This window comes from Cygnus olor, chromosome 1 (genome assembly GCF_009769625.2).
Source record: "Cygnus olor isolate bCygOlo1 chromosome 1, bCygOlo1.pri.v2, whole genome shotgun sequence".
Classification (NCBI taxonomy): Eukaryota; Metazoa; Chordata; class Aves; order Anseriformes; family Anatidae; genus Cygnus; species Cygnus olor.
In genome coordinates, this window is record NC_049169.1 from 192,096,153 (window position 1) to 192,115,444 (window position 19,292).

General features: G+C 36.3%; 1 protein-coding gene across 5 annotated transcripts in view; it reads right to left on the reverse strand.

Moving 5' to 3' along the window:
* Window positions 1–19,292, reverse strand: part of ATM (ATM serine/threonine kinase) — a 76,827-nt gene that overhangs the window by 18,364 nt on the left and 39,171 nt on the right. For 4 of the 5 annotated variants that reach the window (XM_040544094.1, XM_040544096.1, XM_040544095.1 and 1 more), the window contains 15 exons: window positions 18,684–18,779; window positions 17,107–17,278; window positions 16,306–16,447; window positions 15,493–15,669; window positions 14,846–15,020; window positions 13,257–13,344; window positions 12,752–12,907; window positions 11,634–11,739; window positions 10,873–10,961; window positions 10,679–10,781; window positions 9,557–9,705; window positions 6,327–6,431; window positions 5,656–5,775; window positions 4,520–4,754; window positions 2,455–2,622 (listed from right to left, as the gene is read on the reverse strand). In XM_040544094.1, the coding sequence (XP_040400028.1) occupies window positions 2,455–2,622; window positions 4,520–4,754; window positions 5,656–5,775; window positions 6,327–6,431; window positions 9,557–9,705; window positions 10,679–10,781; window positions 10,873–10,961; window positions 11,634–11,739; window positions 12,752–12,907; window positions 13,257–13,344; window positions 14,846–15,020; window positions 15,493–15,669; window positions 16,306–16,447; window positions 17,107–17,278; window positions 18,684–18,779 (2,081 nt within the window). Of the gene's footprint in view, window positions 1–2,454; window positions 2,623–4,519; window positions 4,755–5,655; window positions 5,776–6,326; window positions 6,432–9,556; window positions 9,706–10,678; window positions 10,782–10,872; window positions 10,962–11,633; window positions 11,740–12,750; window positions 12,908–13,256; window positions 13,345–14,845; window positions 15,021–15,492; window positions 15,670–16,305; window positions 16,448–17,106; window positions 17,279–18,683; window positions 18,780–19,292 lie in introns of all 5 variants that reach the window. The other variant, XM_040544097.1, reaches the window with a different exon arrangement.

Sequence of the window (19,292 nt, forward strand, 5' to 3'; positions counted from 1 at the left end):
CAAGAGTGGCTCTGAAATGACAGCCAGCTGTCTTAGCATCCTCAGATGCATCCCATTTCCCAGCTCAAATGGACTTCTAGAAGAAGTCAACAAGCACAGGGATAAGGAATAACTGTCTGATACCAGTCTACTCCAAGAGATTCCAGCAGTTGTGTGACATGGCTCCTCAACAAAAAGCTCCTGAAGGAACAAAGCCTCAAGAAACAAAAAGCATGGTTCCTGGAGGGGCAAAAAAGTAAGATAGGCAGCAAAAAGAGAAATAAGTGGGCCACTTTTTACAGGGTCATTAGTCACCTGTGAAAATGCTCCAAAAGACCCAGTGATCTGTGCTGTTAAAAAGACAATAATCTGGGGAAGGCAATGCACAGTGAACAAAATCCGGTGATGATGTTGAGTTATGCAAAGTGACAAAATGACAGACTAAAAAACTTATGACAGACAATACAAGAAAATAAATGGAATGAAAAAAGCAAATGAAACTACCAGCAAAAAAATAAATGTTAAATGATGCATGAAGAGGGCAGGCAGAGAACGTATACATGGCTTATATATAGCAGTGGACTGTGAGATGGTTATTCCTGTCTAGAAACAGAACTATAAAGCGTTACCTCACTATGAAGAATGGTGACAGGGAATATGCGATTATTATTTTTTTCCAAGATCAGAACTATCATCAAATGAAGATGAGGGTTCAAAATGGACAAAAGCAAGCGGCTCTTAAAACAATGAGTACTGAGCTGTGGAATTCCTTGTCACAGAGTTTTTTTGGTGTCATGGTTCTGGTTGGGATGATTCATTTTCTTTATAGAGGTTTGTATGATGCTGTGTGTTTGGATTTTTGATGAAACAGCGGTGATAACACACTTATGCTTTTAGTTGTTGCAGAGCAGCGCTCACAGAGAGCCAAGGACTGTTCAGCTCCTGGTGCTGCCCTGCCAACGAGGTACCTGGGGGTGCACAGGGAGCTGGGAGGGGACACAGCCAGGAGCTGGCCCAGACTAACCAAAGGGACATCCCATGCCATAAGGCATCATGCAATAACAGCTGGGTTAAAGAAGGAGGAAGGGGGGGATGTTTGGAGTGACATGGCTTTTGCTTTACCTGGTAATCTGTCTTTATCTCAACCCACTTTTCCCTTTCTGATTCTCTCCCCCATCCCACCTGCGGAGAGAGAGAGTGAGCAGCTGTGTGGTGCTGAGCTGCCTGCTGGGTTAAACCACAACATTAAAAACTTACACAAACGCAGCAAGTGACTGGAAAAATTTGTGGTACAAAAAAAAAAAAAAAGTAAAGAATTACACACAAAGAAACTACCTCTGGTTCTGGAAGTTCTTGTGCTACAAGTTAGTCTGGAGGAGTACTCTGGCTATAGAGCTCAACTATTCTTTACAAGTTTTCTTAGGAACTTCCTATTGTTCATTACTGAGACAAGAGAAAAGGATTTTTGTTTAAGTTCTTGTATTCTGAACTGGAGATATGAATATAGTCTTTGCTTCACATCAAGTGGTGTGATTTTTCAGGAAGCTTTCAAAGGGATCTAAAATAACCAAGATCCAGAGGCACTTGGTGAAGTCAAGTTTGATGAGAAATTAATCTTTGAGGTAAGATTCCATTTTCAGAGGTACAAGATAAAAATAAAAAGCCCAGGGGTGCTTGTAAACGGGGAAGGATTCAAAGATGTGAAACAGTGCCCCAGATCACATCTGTGTCCCTTGATACTGGAGTTCAAGGGACAGAGAAGTCTAAGGTACAGTGGTTAAAGTTTATCAGCCAAAAACCTGCCTGGAATTTCTGTATAGTTTGTGATACAGCTTCACCCCCACTGAAACAGAAGCCCCAAATCATACTCCCACCTCTTCACAGAGATTCCCTACAGACATAAGGGAAATGCCTACAATGAAGGAGTGTTTCTTTACCATTAAAATGTATCATTAGTGTCTTCTTATATATATATATATTTTTTTTTTTTTTGCACAATAAGGACAAGAGATAAAATCCTTTATATGACTCTTCCTGTAACAGAAACATGTACACTATTACAGTTCCCAATATAATATGCCTAAACAACTCTGCTTCGCTATTAGTCCATATAACTATTGGCACAAAACAAGAAGATACAACTCTATGTAATAGCTTTGTTTAGAACAAGTTATTTTTTTATATCAAGGGAAATAATCTCTGATTTTAAAATGCTATAAATTTCACAGTGGTAGCCCTAGAGGCAGAAAAGTTAATAATGAATCCTGACATTTTCTGCTCTTACAGGTTGACTTTGAAATCCCCTGCTAAGGTTTGCTAATACAGCTATTTTTGCTTTCAGACATTCTGAGAATGAAAAATTTAGTAATATCGCAGACAAACTTTTAATTTTCTTCCAAGGGAAAGCTTCAGGAAGAGGCAATACAATTTTAAATAATTTAATTGCCATAAATTAACACACTATATAGCACATACCTGAAACCAATCAGCATCTAATTTTTTTATCAGTCCTTTAAGAATATTCAGTGCAAGGCTCTCTTCCTTTTTAGCCCAGAAAACCTGAGCTTCTTCTAGTTGCCATTCACAAACTCCATATTGCTTTGTATTATACTGTTTGATCTGAAACATAGCTCTTTCTGGAAGCTGAAATTGAAAAAAAAAAATACATGATCATCAACAATTCCTCAAGTCAAATACATGGACCTTAAAGCAAATTTTGTTTTTAAACTCCATCTTAATTTGCCCTGCATGTGCAGCATATTCTATCTAATGCTAAGAATGTATTTTGAAGAAAGAGATGATCATTCTATGAATTTGCAGACAATCCTGACTTGCAGCAAAAAGCGAGTATGGAATTGAACTTCACAAACCCCAAAATGAACTATCAACATTTAACATTTTACATTACTTGGAAATATAAGGTACAGAAACCCTACAATCAGTATCTGCTGAAATAATCACTAAGCTAAAATGATAATACACAATTATTATGTTGAAAGAGACCTAAAAATAATAATACAAAAAATGTGACCATCATATATGAATTTGTTTGTATATCTACCTCTTTACTCATATTACTGGTGAAATAACATCCTTATTATTTAGTAATCTAGCATCAATACATGATAGCATGAAGAGCAAACTATTTTTAATCATGTTGAAGATTGAGGCTAACGTGTATTTTCACAAGCTGTGCAACTAACAACCACATCATTCAAACTTTTAAATAAGCATTTTACACAAGGTAAGTAATTAAAATGTAAGAATGCCTGTAAATGGAAATTTGAGTACTTCAATTAGTGGTCAGTGTGATGATTCTGTACAGAACTCTACTCCTCCTCCTAATGGATAGTAGTGGCAACAAAGAGGAAGAAAAGCCATTAATTGTGAAGAATGCTTCCCCAGAAACTTTCCCACATCCAGACACTTTATACTGCCAGCTAGTGGTGTGCCAAAAGACAAGAGTTATCATCACGTGGTTTGAAAGACTGATAAGGTCCAGAAGTATGTTCCAAAAGTTATCCATGACATACAGCACTGAAAAGGCTGGAATGATAGTGTTTCCAGAAACACACCGGCTCCATCTTCCAGAACCTTTTAATCCCCCCCAAATATAACATTTCAATTTTAATCCTTTTCTGTAACTGAAAATCTAAGTGAAAAACTCTGAACTTCTGTTTAGGCTCTTACAGGCCAGTCATCAGAACTGTGCTAGTGACTGGGCAGGCATGAGATAAAAAAATGATTAAGAAAATTTCCCAAATAATTCCAGAGGCACTGAGTAAACCTCTCAGTTTATGAAATCAAAGACAGCTTTCTACCAATGACACCATTATGGACAAAGAGAGTTAGAAACTTCCTGAAATCACATTTTAATATACTTTCACATATTTGAAGTGTTGAACATGTTTCCGAGTTATATATTTAGCTGGAATTATTTCCTTCAGAGGTTCTTGGAGGATATTGTTGCTCTACAAATTCTTGTTGAGTTACTACTTGCAGACGCACTAGCTAGAATGAGCCAAGGTTGACTCTGGATTTTAAATGGAGTTTTCAGCATTAGCAGCTGCAGAAACCACTGTTCCTGCAAATCCCATTAAGTCATTCACAGAGAGATATTTAACACAATGCAATGGTGCCTTGAGGTTATAAATCCTCAAAGATAACACTCAATATACAGACACAACAGAGTTCTTTCTGCAGCTTTAATCTGGGACACTAGAACAACATGATGCAAGTGAAAGCTGGATATATAAAATTATACCAGGATAAACTAATAGAGCTATAAGAGCATTCTTTTGTAAAAATTTCATCTTAGTATTATCTACTTCAGAGACTGGCTTATAACTATGATCAAAAATTAGAAAACATGCCAATAAATACAATTCATGAGTAAGTTCTACATATTTCAAGTCTCTAAATAATTGTTTCAATGAATAAACTTAGAATACAGTTAATCTTCAGTACGGTTGAAAAATCAAGTTATTTTATAAACTAAAAACCCAAATATCCATCACTGATCTTTCCTGGAATTTGTTACCTGTGTATTATTAGCAGTTCTTGACAATTTAGAGAGCTCCACTAGATGCTTGGTAAGGATGTCTTTAATACATTCTCTTTTAGTATTTTCATCCTCCTTTTCAAGCAAGATCTCCAAAATTACAGTGCGCAGAGCCATGATAGGTTCCTGGAAACGGAAGTCACTGTCCTTGAGAAGATGGGACTGTCTCTGCCATTTCAAATAAATATCATTCAGTTGTTGAGTAGTAGAAGATCTGCAGTTATTACCAAAATGGAAAAGATCTGTTATCAATTCCTGCTAAATATTAGTGAAATGCAAGACAAGTAACAACAGTAAAGTACAGAGGTAGTTCACAATCTACAGTTCAAAAAGAAGGAAGAGTCCATAAACCCCTGCTGTAAATATTCTTGATTAAGCGTTAAAAAACATCAAAAGGGAATCACATGCATACAGTCCCAGGAGTGCTTAAAAGATTAGAAATCAAAATTCTTACTTTGTTCTATAAGTTAAACACAGATCAAAATAAGAATAAATTCAAAACTGTGGCATTACAGCCGTATAGGTTGCCATTGTATGTGTGACTTTCTTAGACAGTTCATTAACTGTAAATAGCAAAGGTTCATAAGGTCAGATGACTGTAGAATGACTATAAGTTACCAGGCTGATACAACTATGGCAGAAAAAGGCAAAGTTAACAACACTATTAAAAAGCAATGTTAAGAATTCAGCTAGAACACTGATGGTAATACTGGTCCACTACAAAAGTGATTCAAACCAAAATAACGTTCAACAGAACCACGGGGATGATCAAGGAAATAGAAAACAGTGTCAGAAAGGAAACTAGTGGAGGATGACTCAGTCATTTTTAGCAAACCAAGGGAACTCAAAACAAAGGAAAGAAAAAAATTATTTAAAATACAATATTGCTATAGTATCAAGTAATTAAAATTAGACCAGGAATAAATCCAGTCTGGAAATAAAGAGGATCTGGATTCGTCTTCCTGTCCTAAAGATAAAATTCATACAGTTTTTAAGATGGAATGTGAGATGTCCAGGAATAAAATTTGATGAAGTCATTTTATTTGTGTGCTAGACTCGATTATCAAACATACAGAAAACTGAAAAAGCAGTATAAAACAATGCTTAAAAAATACCTGGAAAATACCGGACCTATATTTTCCAACTCTCCAATTAGCTGTAGCCTGCAAAGAGTTGGATATAAAGAATACACAGACTCGAGACTGCCTCTGCATAGCTCTTCCACTTCATTCACCCTATGGATTTAACAGAGAAATATTTTCTTCCAATATCCACAAAGAATTCCGAATATCCATAACATAATTTCCACAGTGAGAAGAAATAAAACAGCAAATCTATTCTGTCTGGAATTATTTTGTAATACCATTAAAGTTCAAAAAATTAAGTTTGTCAATAAGTGAAAACATGATAAACATATTTATAAACTCCAAAGCACGTGTTATAACTGACTTGAAAAAGACAAGAAAGCATTCAAATCCATTTCAGAGGACTGCTAAGTAAAAAATGCATACTAGAAATGAACCTCAACTAACATGCAAATTGTATATGCACAAAAGATAAATTCATGTTAAAAAAATAATAGAATTTAAGTTGCAGACCAGAAGAACTGATTTTATTCTATGAATGAGTCTTCATTTAAGCCCACAAAACCACCACAAGTCTTTTATACGTAACTTGTGACTACCATCTCTCCTTCCCCCTCTGCCTTCCCCCTGCCCCTTTCTATACGAGCAGAATGTTGACACAGCTGGTTTTCTTTTCCTTTCGTTTTTTTTTTTTTTCTTACCTTGCGTCTTTAAGAGTGTCATAAAAAACAGAGAATTCCTTATCTCGTAAAGACTGAAGAGCATCATACAATGACTTGTGGTACCCCAATCCTCCTGTCTCATCTCTTAAAGAAAAAAATAAAACAAAAATAACATAAAAATGAAAAGGAAATTGTAATTCTCTGCAAAGCATTCAATTTTATCTTTATGATGAATATTTTACCAGTACATTTTTCTGTGGCTGGATGAACTGCTGTTTCAGGTCATAAAAAATTACAATGTAACCCTTTACATTTCAAAGTAATTTAGTATTTTATAAACACAATCTGTTCTTTTAAAACAAAGAAAAAACAGTAATTGTCAAAATGTTTGGAATACTGGAGAATATGTTCACAATTATATAATAATAAGACAAAAACAACATCACAATAAAAAGTTAATCCTAACAATTCTCAAGGCATTATGCTGAAAGATATGGGATGTATGCATCTTCAACTATAATCAACAATTTTTTACATTTAACTTCAGAAATATTTTTTAAATGGAAAAAAAATATTGAAAATCATAAGGCTGGTGTTCAAATTCATTTTCTGTATCCACTCCCTCTATCCACATTTCTCTGTTTTACCCATTTCGCTTTTCTTTCTTCTCCTTGATCCTCCTCTTCCTTACCATCCCATTCTCTATCTTATACGTTGCTTTTTCTGCTCTTGTATTAAAGATGAGTATCTTAGTTGCCTAAAAGGTTTGTGCACACAACTACAAAATCTTAGAGTAGCATCTCCCTATTCGTACACCTATACGAGCCCACCTATATGAAGTTTGTTCTGATTGTGGCATGACATACGGCCTTCAACAGGATATGATGTCTGTGAAGTCTTCCCAGTGCTTCTAAACAACCACCCTACGATAGGGAAGTAGAAGAGGATGTGAATGCACCTGGAGTGTATTCAGATCCATTTCTCTATCCTCCATTCTTTCAACTACTCAAAGTTAATGCAGATGGAGTCACTGAAGAACCCATAGTGCTACTTGTGCTTTTATCAAAACGTACTGAATATATTCCTCCCCAAGTGTGAAATGATGTAGCTGTGCTAGGAAGGAATAGAGTTCACATGATATTTGCACATGACACAAAACTGGGGCGAGTGGCTGATTCACCAGAAGGCAATGCTGCCATCCAGAAGGACCTTGACAGGCTGGCAGGGTGGGCTTACAAATATCTCATGAAGTTCAACAGGGGTAAGTGCAGAGTCCTGCACCTGGGGAAGAACAAACACATGCACCAGTGCATGCTCGGGGGCCACCCAGCATGCAGAACAGGACCTGGAGGTCCTGGTGGACACCAAGCTGAACATCAGTCAACAACGTGCTCTTGCTGCTAAGAAGGCTGATGATATTCTTGGCTGCATTACGTAAAGTATCACCAGCAGGTCAAAGGTAGTGATCCTGCCTCTCTACTCAGCGTTGGTGAGGCTGCTCCTGGAGTACTGAGTCCAGTTCTTGGCCCCCCAGTACAAGAGGGATCTGGATGTACTAGAAAGAGTCCAATGGAGGGCCACCAATATGATGAAGGGACTGGAGAATCTCTCCTATGAGGAGAGGCTGAGAGAACTGGGACTGTTCAACCTGGAGAAGAGGAGGCTCAGAGGGATCTCATCAATGTTTATAAATCATAGAATTACAGATTGGGTTGGGTTGGAAGGGACCTTATAGATCATCTAGTTCTAACCCCCATGCCATAGGCAGGGACACCTTCCACAGGTTGCTCAAAGCCCTGTCCAACTTGACCTTAAGCACTTCAAGAGCTTCAACAACTTCTCTGGGCAACCTGTTCCTGTGCCTTACCACCCTCAGACTAAACAATTTCTGTTTACTTGTTTTACCTTGAGACAAGGATATAATGGAGGGCAGCGTCAAATGCTTTGCACAGGTCCAGGTAGATGATGTCAGTTGCTCTATGGCCGAAGATGCTCTTCCCCTTCTCTGACAGGTGGACCCCATCAGCCCCCAGCAGACCAGGTTTCTCAAAACGAATCCCATGGTCTAAGTAGCTGAGGCACCAGTCCTGTAACCATCTGTTTGCCAGATTCGACTGGCCCTTTCAATCCCCTTCCCTTTGACTGGGAGGACTGATGAAAAAACTGCCTCTGCTCCCAAGTCCTTTACTGCCGCTCCCAGGGCTCTGTAATGCCTCTTGATACTCCTCAGACTACTCCTGGCTGCATTACTGGTGCCCACATGAAACAACAGCAGCGGATAATAGTCCTTAGGTTATACAAGGCTTGGCAGTCTCTTGGTGACATCCCTGATACAAGCCCCCAGGAAGCAGCAGGCTTCCCTCAAGAGTGGGTCGGGTTGGCAGACGGGCACCTCCGTACCTCTCAGAAGAGGGTCTCCTGCTACAATCACTCATCACCTAGGACTAGTTGTTACATGGGGAAAAATACCTGAAAGGAGGGTGTAATGAAGACAGAGCCATGCTAATTTCAGAGAGGCCCAGTGCCAGGACAAACCGGAACGCAGGAGGTTCCTTCTGAACATCAGGGAGCACTTCTATATCGCGTGGGTGACAAAGCAGTGGCAAAGGCTGCCCAGAGAGGTTGTTGAGTCTCCTCCTTGGACATACTCAAAAGTTGTTTGAACATGGTGCTGGGCAACCTGCTGGAGGTGTCTCTGCTTGAGCAGTGGGTTGGACCAGATGACCCCCAGAGGTTCCTTCCAACCTCAGCCATTCTGTGATTATATCCTGACCAGTCATATGAAATAACTAATGCTAGGTATAGAACATGACACAAGGGAAGAGATTGCTTCTTACAATACAGTAGCCATGAATCAACACTGCTGTTTGTTTTTTTTTCTAATTCAGTTTTTGAAGACCTCTCATGGCTTACTATTATCCTTCCCATTTGTTTATACATTAAACATTAAAAAGTATCTATCCCTCATACATAATTAAGACACGTTTACTATATGAGTAAAAAGTGTAAAACTTCACTTAGGAAGAGCATTAAGGGAGAGTTATGAACAAACAAAAAGAAGAATCAACTGCATAGTTATTGAGGATACCAAAGTGATGTGCAAACAGAACAGGTCCAAGTGAAAACAACAGATTTTCAATTCAATGATTAAAATAAAGTAGGTGACTTGCAACCCAGAAATTATATTCTAATGTCTTTTTTTTTTTTTGCTTGGAACTGAAACAGTTGCCTTTCACTTACAGAACTATGAAAAAAATAAATTGATTTACATGACAGAAGAGATTTGGTCCCACTGCATATTCCTCCACGCTGCCTGGTATTGTATTTCCTGTAGTTCTGCACACCGCTCGGTGTTTTCATGTTTCAGTCCTTTTAGATACATGGAAAGAGTGTGGCAAAGCCCAAAATTCTGCAAAGCCTGTAATTAACAAAATTACTAAAAGTTGCTTTTCCTCCTTTGATAAACTGAATTGTTTTTTAAAAGTATTTGTTTTGCCTTTGGTGACAAAGAAACCTTCGCAGGTAAGATAGAACCAAAAGTATTTCTAAATGCAGCACAAAAAAACTTTCAATAAGATAACTATTAAATCACACATCTAATACCAATCACCTTGGAAAATTATTTCATTGCTACTGTGGCTGGCATCCCTTGAAACAAAATTTCTATGATCTGTTCAAAATGAACTATCTGCTGACATTTCTCCATTCCATCATTTGTGAGTAGTAAGCCAAAACTGGTTTTACTTCCTAGTGAACTATTTTTCCTAGTGGAGATTTGAAAAAGTTTCCTACAACTTTTTAATTCCTATCTATTCGAAGACCATTATAACTTTATAACTGTGATCACTTATCTAGGTTACATGTGCAGCCATTATGTCTAACAGTAACACTAAATAATTTAGTATCACAAAAAAAGCAAAAAAAAAGGGTAAAAAAGCAACATATTTTAAGACATTAAAACAAGACAACACCAATTCTATGTATTTATTTCATGAGAAATACAAGTTCCAGTAACACAGTTGCTGTAATGTAGATGTTTAAATAATGAGATGACAAAAATAACCAGTTGTATTACTTTTTATATCTCATCATTTTAGGAGCTACCCAAAATTTGTATAAAATGGAAAAATATTTTTAAATATTTCACAAAATTCATGACCCAAAATAGGGATTATGGGTGAGTGACAAAAGGACAGTAAGCCTTGGTGTTTTCAGACAAATGCTGATTTGTCTTGTATCATGCGGTTTGGCTACCTATAATGAGAGGACTGAACTTGATAACTGAAGAGATTTCTTTGTCCTAAAACAATTTTGGTTTTAGTATGAATAACTTTACACAGTACAATGGATATCAATTGCTACATGTATTTCCTATTACAAAATATAATTACCTCTATTATCCCTGCGTGGCAAGTAGATGGAGAGAGGGTTGCCTCAAGGTCATACGTTAGAAGAGCTTTTTCCCATACTGCTTCGTGCTCATATGTTCTTATCCTATTGTAAGTTAAGAAGTTTTCAATTTAAGTTCCTTGCTAGGAAATGAAATCAATTACTTACAGAACATAAGACCATTAACAAGTTATACCGTGCTAATGGCTGTAACATTCTTCCTCCACCACAGCCATAGAGACTGTCAGGCTCTCCAATGCTTTTATATATGTCCATGAGAAGATCCTAGAACAAAGACCACGAAACAAAGAATTACCTCTCTTGGAACTAGTTCAAGCGAGTTTTATACATACGATGTAAATTTATAAATAAAGGTACCTTCCATTAACATTGTTATCATTGCTTAATTCTCCTTTATGCAATATCTGAGCCTGTTATCATCACAGAAAGAAAAATTCTGTAGTGTAGCGAAACTCTTCAGGACCACCTAATTTCTCTGCTACGATATTAAAAAAAATGCAGCTCTGGAATAATGAACTAAGGAAAAATATAACTTAGACAAGGCTATTGAATCAGATTTTATATATTAAATAAGACTTGTAGGGACCACGCTACTATGGTTGTGATTACTGTAACTTGCTACACCAGCTCACTGATTTTTAATAAGCATTTCTCTCTGACAAAATAAACAAACAAAAAAAACTACTTTGCTGGTTACCACCATAAGGTCGGTTCTTTTGGGGAACAAAGTCTGTTTTGCTGTGACTGAAAATTTACCTGTCAGTGTTTCATATGAACTAATACTTGATTTAACTTGTCTGTCAAGGCCACTGAGTTCACTTTGAATTAGAGCATAGGTAGAACTTTCAAATACAGCCTTCAGCTCAGACAAGACCTACTGCTAATTGTAATTATATAAGAAGGTTTGCAGATTATTAAGCACACAAACATATATACCTGTAAGCTTATGCCAGTTTCTTTACTTTTTTCATTCAGAATAGTAATAGCTGTTCTTTGACTTTCTTCTTCAAATGTCAAACTTTTAGCTTTTTTAAAAGAAGACCTACAAGAAATGTTTGAACCAGTAAAGTTAAATGAAATTTCACACAAAGAATTAAAGTAATGCTGAAAAAACACTTTAGAATTAAGGGGTACATACACTAAATACAAGATCGAGCCTGTCACATTCCCAAGTTATTCAAAATGGCAGAATGGCATTTACCAGAATGGCAAAGTAGAAACAAGAATATCAACATCAAGGGATTTCAACATCAATGCTTTGTAGTTTGTTTTCTTTTTTTTTGGGGGGGGGGGGGTGGAGAGGAGGGAACAACTGTAATGTTTAATTTTTATTAAATCAAATTGCTAATGTGTTTTTCTGAATGCCTGAAGCAGGAATGCTCTCTTCTGTGAAACAATAAAAGCAACTGTACAATATCTGTGCTTACAACCATACTTTTGATATATGTTCACTGACTAGATTTATTTGTTGCAAAACCAAAGCTAGTAAATTAGTTCCATATTTGGATCTTGTTAGACTAGAAGATAAAAGGTAATTGTGCATTATATAAGAAAGTTCCCTCTACATAGATCAATAGAAGATCAGTTTTACACTAGAAATTATAAAATTATGAAAGTTAAAACCGTGCAATTCTGATCAAGGTTCTGTGGTTTCTTTCCCCCTTGTTTCACTTTTGGACATAATTTGACCAGTAGCACACTATTAATTTCCTGAAATAAAATCTGAAAAGTGTTCCTTTTGGAAAATGAGACTAAATACTTCTTGGTATCCAGAAGCATTAGCTTGAACTAACTTCCTCCAGAACACACACACAAAGCACACTTTCCGGTTAGTAATTAAAATGCCACAATTTCAAGTGTGCCATAGCTAGCAAACTAGCAAGGTTGGGATCACTTTGAAGAACTAATAGAGTATTTTCAAGGTCAGTACACATGCCTAAGCATTTATTTTAAAGTTTCCATAGCTTTTTACATAACAAAACACTACTGGGAAACATAAAACATGATCCATTTTACTAGAAATGTCAAGAAACTGAAATCCTCAAGCCTTGTACCTTTCCTGCTGTTTGTCTATATTTATCTTGTCTGCGTAGATTTCTGCATAGAGCAAGGCTGTGAAGTGAGCAGCACACGACTGTGCTGCTACAGCAACCTCAAGATAATTCAGATCTAGCCAGAAACTGTCATCAAAAACTGTACCTGAAACAGATCTGATTAAATAGAGACTTTAATACTGTTGTAACAGACTTAACATTAAACAAAATAAATCCAACTCAACTATAAAGCCTTTCAAAGGCTAAATCTACCTTAGCTCCCCAACCCCAACCCCATACCATAAGAAGTTTATCATGCAAGAAGTTTTCAGAAAACTCTTTCAGCATAGTTAATATCATTTAAAGCTAGCCATATTATTCTATAATAAATGTAAGGTTATTACTAGATCTTTATTCTTTTAAGCAGCGTTCTCTATCCATTTTTTCTTTCTTAATCTAGAACATCAACAGACCTTAAAACAGTCATAATTAAAGTTAAGCAACATTTTGGAAAGCCATAATTCACCTCTTTTGCCTTCTTAAGTAATTAACAACAGCAAGCATGGTTCGTCGAGATACTTTATCCAGACTTCTGAAAACCTGGTTTTCTTGCTCTAGGATGTATATTTCAAAAAAAAGAAAATAATGGGACTTGTGTCATAACAGTGTCCTTCATATTGCATTTACTGTTTCAGTAAGATCCGTTGCATAGAATGACAATGCTTCAAGAGACCTCTATCATTTGCTTACACGTGTCCCTGAACTAACTGGAAGTTTAGAGAACTTAGAAAATCCATATTTTTCATAGAACATTTTGGTTTACTCTGTATATCTGAGCAAAAAATTGTGCAGTAGTTTCCCTGACTGCTTACAGGAAGGAAACAGGTAATTGCTATTCCTCTTTTATCTTCCAAAGCAGGACAACAATATATCTTTATTGAGGGAACAGTTTGGTACCTATGTGAAAGGATACTGATCTAGTCTTCCTAGCTACACTAGGCAGCACCTATGAAAAGTACCTTAAAATACACCTCATGTATTTTACATTGAGCCTTAAAATATTAGCCTCATTTAGAGCAGCCTTAGTGTAAAATGAAGGCTTCCTTTCACCTCTTCAGCAACCCAAAGCTTGTGTGACTTTCTTGTAAAGAGGCTACAAGACATTTTACAGACTGATTCCTTTGGTGATTTTTTATCACCAGAAGATATGTAAGTCACAGAAGATATGGAAGATATGGCAGAGTAGCTACTGCACAAAAAAAAAAAAAAAAAAAAAGAAGGATTAATCTGAAGTTACTGTATTTGTGTTAAGGGCCACGCACAAGTAAGAGAAATATACGATTTCAGCTCCTGAAAATGAGTTCAGTCATATTAGACTACTCCCGCTGTATAATAACGGAGATGTTTTTACACAAATTTCTGCTCACTCCAATCACAATCTAATCTGGAAAGACACTAGTCAGCTGGATTAGAAGGTACACTCCAGCCAGACAAAGCAATTCAAACTTCTATTCTCAGGCTAAAAGAAGGTCCAACAGCCCTCTGTCTACTTCAATTTACCAAAGCAGTACTTTCTTTTGAATGGAAGTTAGTGCATTTACTCAAACTCAGCTACAGTTATTTTGGATTACAGTTTCCTTTCATTCTTCTGGAATGGAACAAGTCTTTTTAATATATAGGGAGACCATTATCAACATAAGGCAGATGTTCAAGCAAGGGTTATTAATCTTTTTTCCAAGGGGAAAAACTAGGTGAAAAATGACTTTATTCATTTGTGTTTGAGTAAGAAAGAAATTTAACTGCCAATTTGCGATTTTAAGAGACAGTCCAAGTCTTAGTCTTGCAGCATACAACACTGGATCACATCTGAATTCAGCAAGCAATAAACATTATCCAGTTGTGAGTAATAAAAGGAGATATACAGAAGAAACCACTTGGGTCTTTTCAATGAAAAGCTTCAAAATGACAGATACCTCCACTGATTAAACAACTGGACAGAAGTTTCTAAAATTCTATCTGCCTACAAGTACGCATCATGTATTTGAAGTCAGAAGAAGATACTTTTTTACAATCAGGATCCCTCTTCTCACTGAAAGAAAAATACTGTGACATTACCTGAGTCAGAACTTGGTGGTGTAGCTGATCTACTAGAAGAGACAAATCTGCAACAGGCTGTAAAAAACTTTTGGACATGAACTGACAAAAGATTTCGCCAAGATTCATTTGAATCATGAAGAAGGATATCATGAATCAGGTATGGAAGCAAAGTTTGACACAAGTCTGTTTTCACCTAGAATACAATTAGGGAACAGCTGCTAAGAAAAAGAACCAAAAGCCCTTTTTTTCTCAGTTTATAACAAACTCAAAAAGCCTAACAGCTATTCTACTGTCTTACTGTACAACAAAACTAAAAACTAAAATGTATCAAATTTAGACACAAAACTCAAAACTATTCAAAACAAACATGTAATGTTTAAGAATGAACATGTAATATACAAAAATGTATAACACTCAATATGGCTATACTAGTATTCAGTTTAGTCACACATAGTTCAACTGATTGCAGTTCTCTCTCAAATCTTGTATTCAAGAATGTGAATATATATGTGCACATAAAATATGTGCAGTATCCTGACTATGAAGTATTTGATTTACTGTTAAGTAGTAACTTAACAACAGAAATTACTATTTGTTATCAACCTGAGTAATCATATAATTTTGTGCATAACAGCCCACAGAAGTCTGTGTATAATTCAGCTCACCTCACACAGTGGCTTCATTAACTGGAGAACTTCATTTTGTACACCTCCACTGTCCAGTATTGAACGGGTCAGGCTCTTGATCCAGGTCTCATGACTTTCTCCCAGAGGAAGCCACAGGTTTGCGTCATCCAAAGTTTCTAAAGAAGCCTCTGAATTGTTAGTTGGTAGTTCAAAAAGCTAGAACAGAAAAATATATATTGCAAATATAAACAAATGCAGCATTTAAAAAACATACTGCAATTTGCACAGATTAAAACACATTAAATATTGACTGTGCATGAATTGATTGAAAATACCGACTGTTCATGCAAATGTAAAGTTTTACAAGGAAATCTGAAAGTATTAATATTAAAATTTTACAGATAACATCAACAAGGCCACATTAGACAGCATATTTAGGTTGTAAATTAAAAGTTTGAAAATCAGGAAATATCTGATTTATGATTAATTACGCAACCTTTTTTCTGACTTATCTTCCACCAGGTTTTTGCATCAAATGATTGAATCTTGAGAAAGAATGCATTAGATTTCTAAGCAGGTAAACAGAAATCATCTGTCTAGTAATGAAAGCACACAGCTTTCTAACATCAAATTGGAAATTTCCTATCTGAAGAAGCCCCAGGTACTGAAACAGAAAGGTAAAACAGGAGATGTAAAAAAGCAGCAACATCTGCAATCAGACAGATGAAAAGGCCAACCCTTGGATTCAACAAAGATGATCTCAAAAATATTTTCAAATTTACTTTTTTATATTTATTTCTATGCTTTCCCTACCCCTCATGTCACATAAATAAGCTATATTAGAAGAAGTACCTTTTTCCTAGACATTCTGAAAGGCTGTAGATAGATTAACATGGGATCACCTCTTTTTTTATAAACTTCCCAAAATTCAGTGCCAGACTTGGTGGCTAATATGTTTTTCAAACAGGAAACAGCAGCAGCTCTAACATCAATACTGAAAGAATAACATATAGAATGTCATTATTAATAACTTCATTCAGCTATTTTATTTTAAAAATCATCTTTATAAACATACAAGACAAAGAATTCCACAATCTAACAACATGTGCATCAAATCAAAAAATCTTCGTGACTAGGATCATAGAATCATAGAATAGAAGCATAGAATCATTAAGGTTGGAAAAGCCCTCCAAGATCATTTGGTCCAACGATGCCCCTACCACCAATGTCACCCACTAAACCATGTCCCTAAGCACCACGTCCAACCTTTCCTTGAACACCCCCAGGGACGGTGACTCCACCACCTCCCTGGGCAACCCGTCCCAATGCCTGACTGCTCTTTCCGAGAAGAAATGTCTCCTCATTTCCAACCTGAAAATACACCATCCCATACCTTGTTATAAAGCAAAGCCTCACTATTTACTCTACAACATCACTATCCTCTACAGCACAGAAGAGATTCTCTGGTTCAAGTTTAATTAGACAATTTCTAGCTTGATTGGATAAGTAATCTGAACCTTGAGGAAGCACATGGTGTTAACAGGCATGATCCAAATGCACTTTCAGAGGTGCTACTCAGATATGAACAACGCACAGCTTAATGGCCCCTATTAAGCTTTGGACTAAATAAATTAAATAAATAAATATACTCACCAATTATCTGTTAAAGCAGTATTTATTTGAGTTAACATTATAAAGACACACTGAAGCTTTTTATCTTCAAGTAAGTCCACTGCTTTAGAATCCAGTGCATTTTCAGCATGCCGAAGAGCTATGGTAGAGAAATCCATGGGACCTATTTCTCCCAAGCAACTTCCAACAGCCTCTGCAAATGAAGGTAATTTTATATTTTTACACACACTAAAACAAGGTCTAACCCTAAAAAATGTTGCGACTAGTCAATTAGTATAAACCATTTTTAGAACTCGGAGATTATTATGAGGTCAAAAGCTGCACACATTTATAAATAATCACTTGAGGAGCTTTATGATTAAAATCACATGCATGTTTCACAGCTTAATCCTCATAAATAATACAGTTATGCTTTCTAATTCAATTTTCTCAAAGTGTATATGGCTCTGGATTTTGCAGATTAAATCAGACACGGATTTTATTTTTGCTTGTGTCCAAATCAGGGAAGTGCAAAAGGTCAGAATCACAGCCACTAAGGGAAATCATTTTTTCATGCCCTAAGAGTATGATAAACACAAACAGAGAAGCCTGCAAATGCAGCATATAAATACTACCTGCATTTTACTTAAAATGATTCATCGATGTTTTCATCATTTGCTTTCTAAACAAAGAAAATATTTTATAAAAACTCAAGACTACATACAAGGAAAAAAATGACCTTGACTTTGAACACGGTTTCTAAAAGAGGGGGATATTAATTTTCATTAGAAAGGAACCAATATTTATTTCCCTGTTTTTTCCTTTCTACTTGCCACGCTTGACAACATTTCCATCTTCTACAATATTGCTTTTAACAACCAGAGCAAATAAAGAACAAACTGAAGATACACAGGTTGTATTTTGGAGTAAGTTTAACAAATCATCTACGGAAACACAATGCAGAAAAGGCTGAAACACACAGCTTGCAGAGGTGCTGAAGAGTGCTGTATCATACTGAAGTCAATGTGAGCTGCAATTGCAATCATAGGTTATTAGTACTTTAGACAAAAATATATATTAAGGCAAATGTTCTCATTACTTGTGTATCTAGCCGTTTTAGACATCTTATCTCAGTAAACATCACCTTCATGGAAGGAATTCCCACTTGCGGAAGAGCAGATTTGGATTTTGACATTGGTACATTGGACCAAACATTAATCAGGTGCTCCAACATAAACGGTGAGAATAATTTTAATAATACATGAGAGGCTTTAAGATGGATAACAATTATTTTGATTTCCACTAAAATATGCCTTTCAAATTTTCAGGTAAGTTCTCTTCCATTTTTCTTACTATTTTTCAACCTACTACAGTGACCCATATAATGGCAGATGTCGAGTATAGAAGAGACTAGGGTCTAAACTGATTTAAATTTACATTATTAGTCTAAGTTGTTGTATGCCTGACTGAAAAGAAGATTCATTCTAACCATTCTAATGATGGTTACCTCTATCAGCAAAGGCAAAATACCAGTGGGAATTAACATTGAGAACAGCCACAGTTTCAATTCTTTGTTTGCAATGACAGCCCTACGAGATCTGTGGGACTCATTAACTTACCCAGCACTGCTTTTTCACCTGCATGATTAAATGCCTTCTTGGACAGCTGCAGTAAGCTCACCACCAGTTTCACTATTACAGAATCTTCTGGTTTTTCTATCATTCAGAAAGAAAAACAAAACAAAACACATGAAAATTTCTCTTTTTCTATAAGTGCTGCCACAGAACTTAATCTGTTCTTGCACTGTTAAAAGTGGTAATAGCTGCTCCCTACTCAGCTTCCTCATACCATTCAGCAGTTCACAGACCTCTGTTCCTACTCAATCCTTTTTAAGCTTACAAGGCCGAGATTGTTCAAGTTCTACTCTGACGCAAGGTTTTTCACACAAACTTGTTGGCTTTTTACAAACACCTTTTTCAAGCAGAAGTTTGAGACTGAAACTGTAAATGATATTCAAGATGTGGACATAATGCACTTACGGCCTAGGACAGAGGATTGTTCTTCCTCAAATTTTACTCTTCATTTATCTACAGAAAATTACATCAGCTCTTTTTATATTCCAGTCATTCAGTAAGACAAGCAGATGCAGATTTGAGGAGAAAAATGAAATTGCCTTGTTAGAAACATCTGAAATCCAAAATAGGAAGGAATTGGGTTTGGACTGGGAG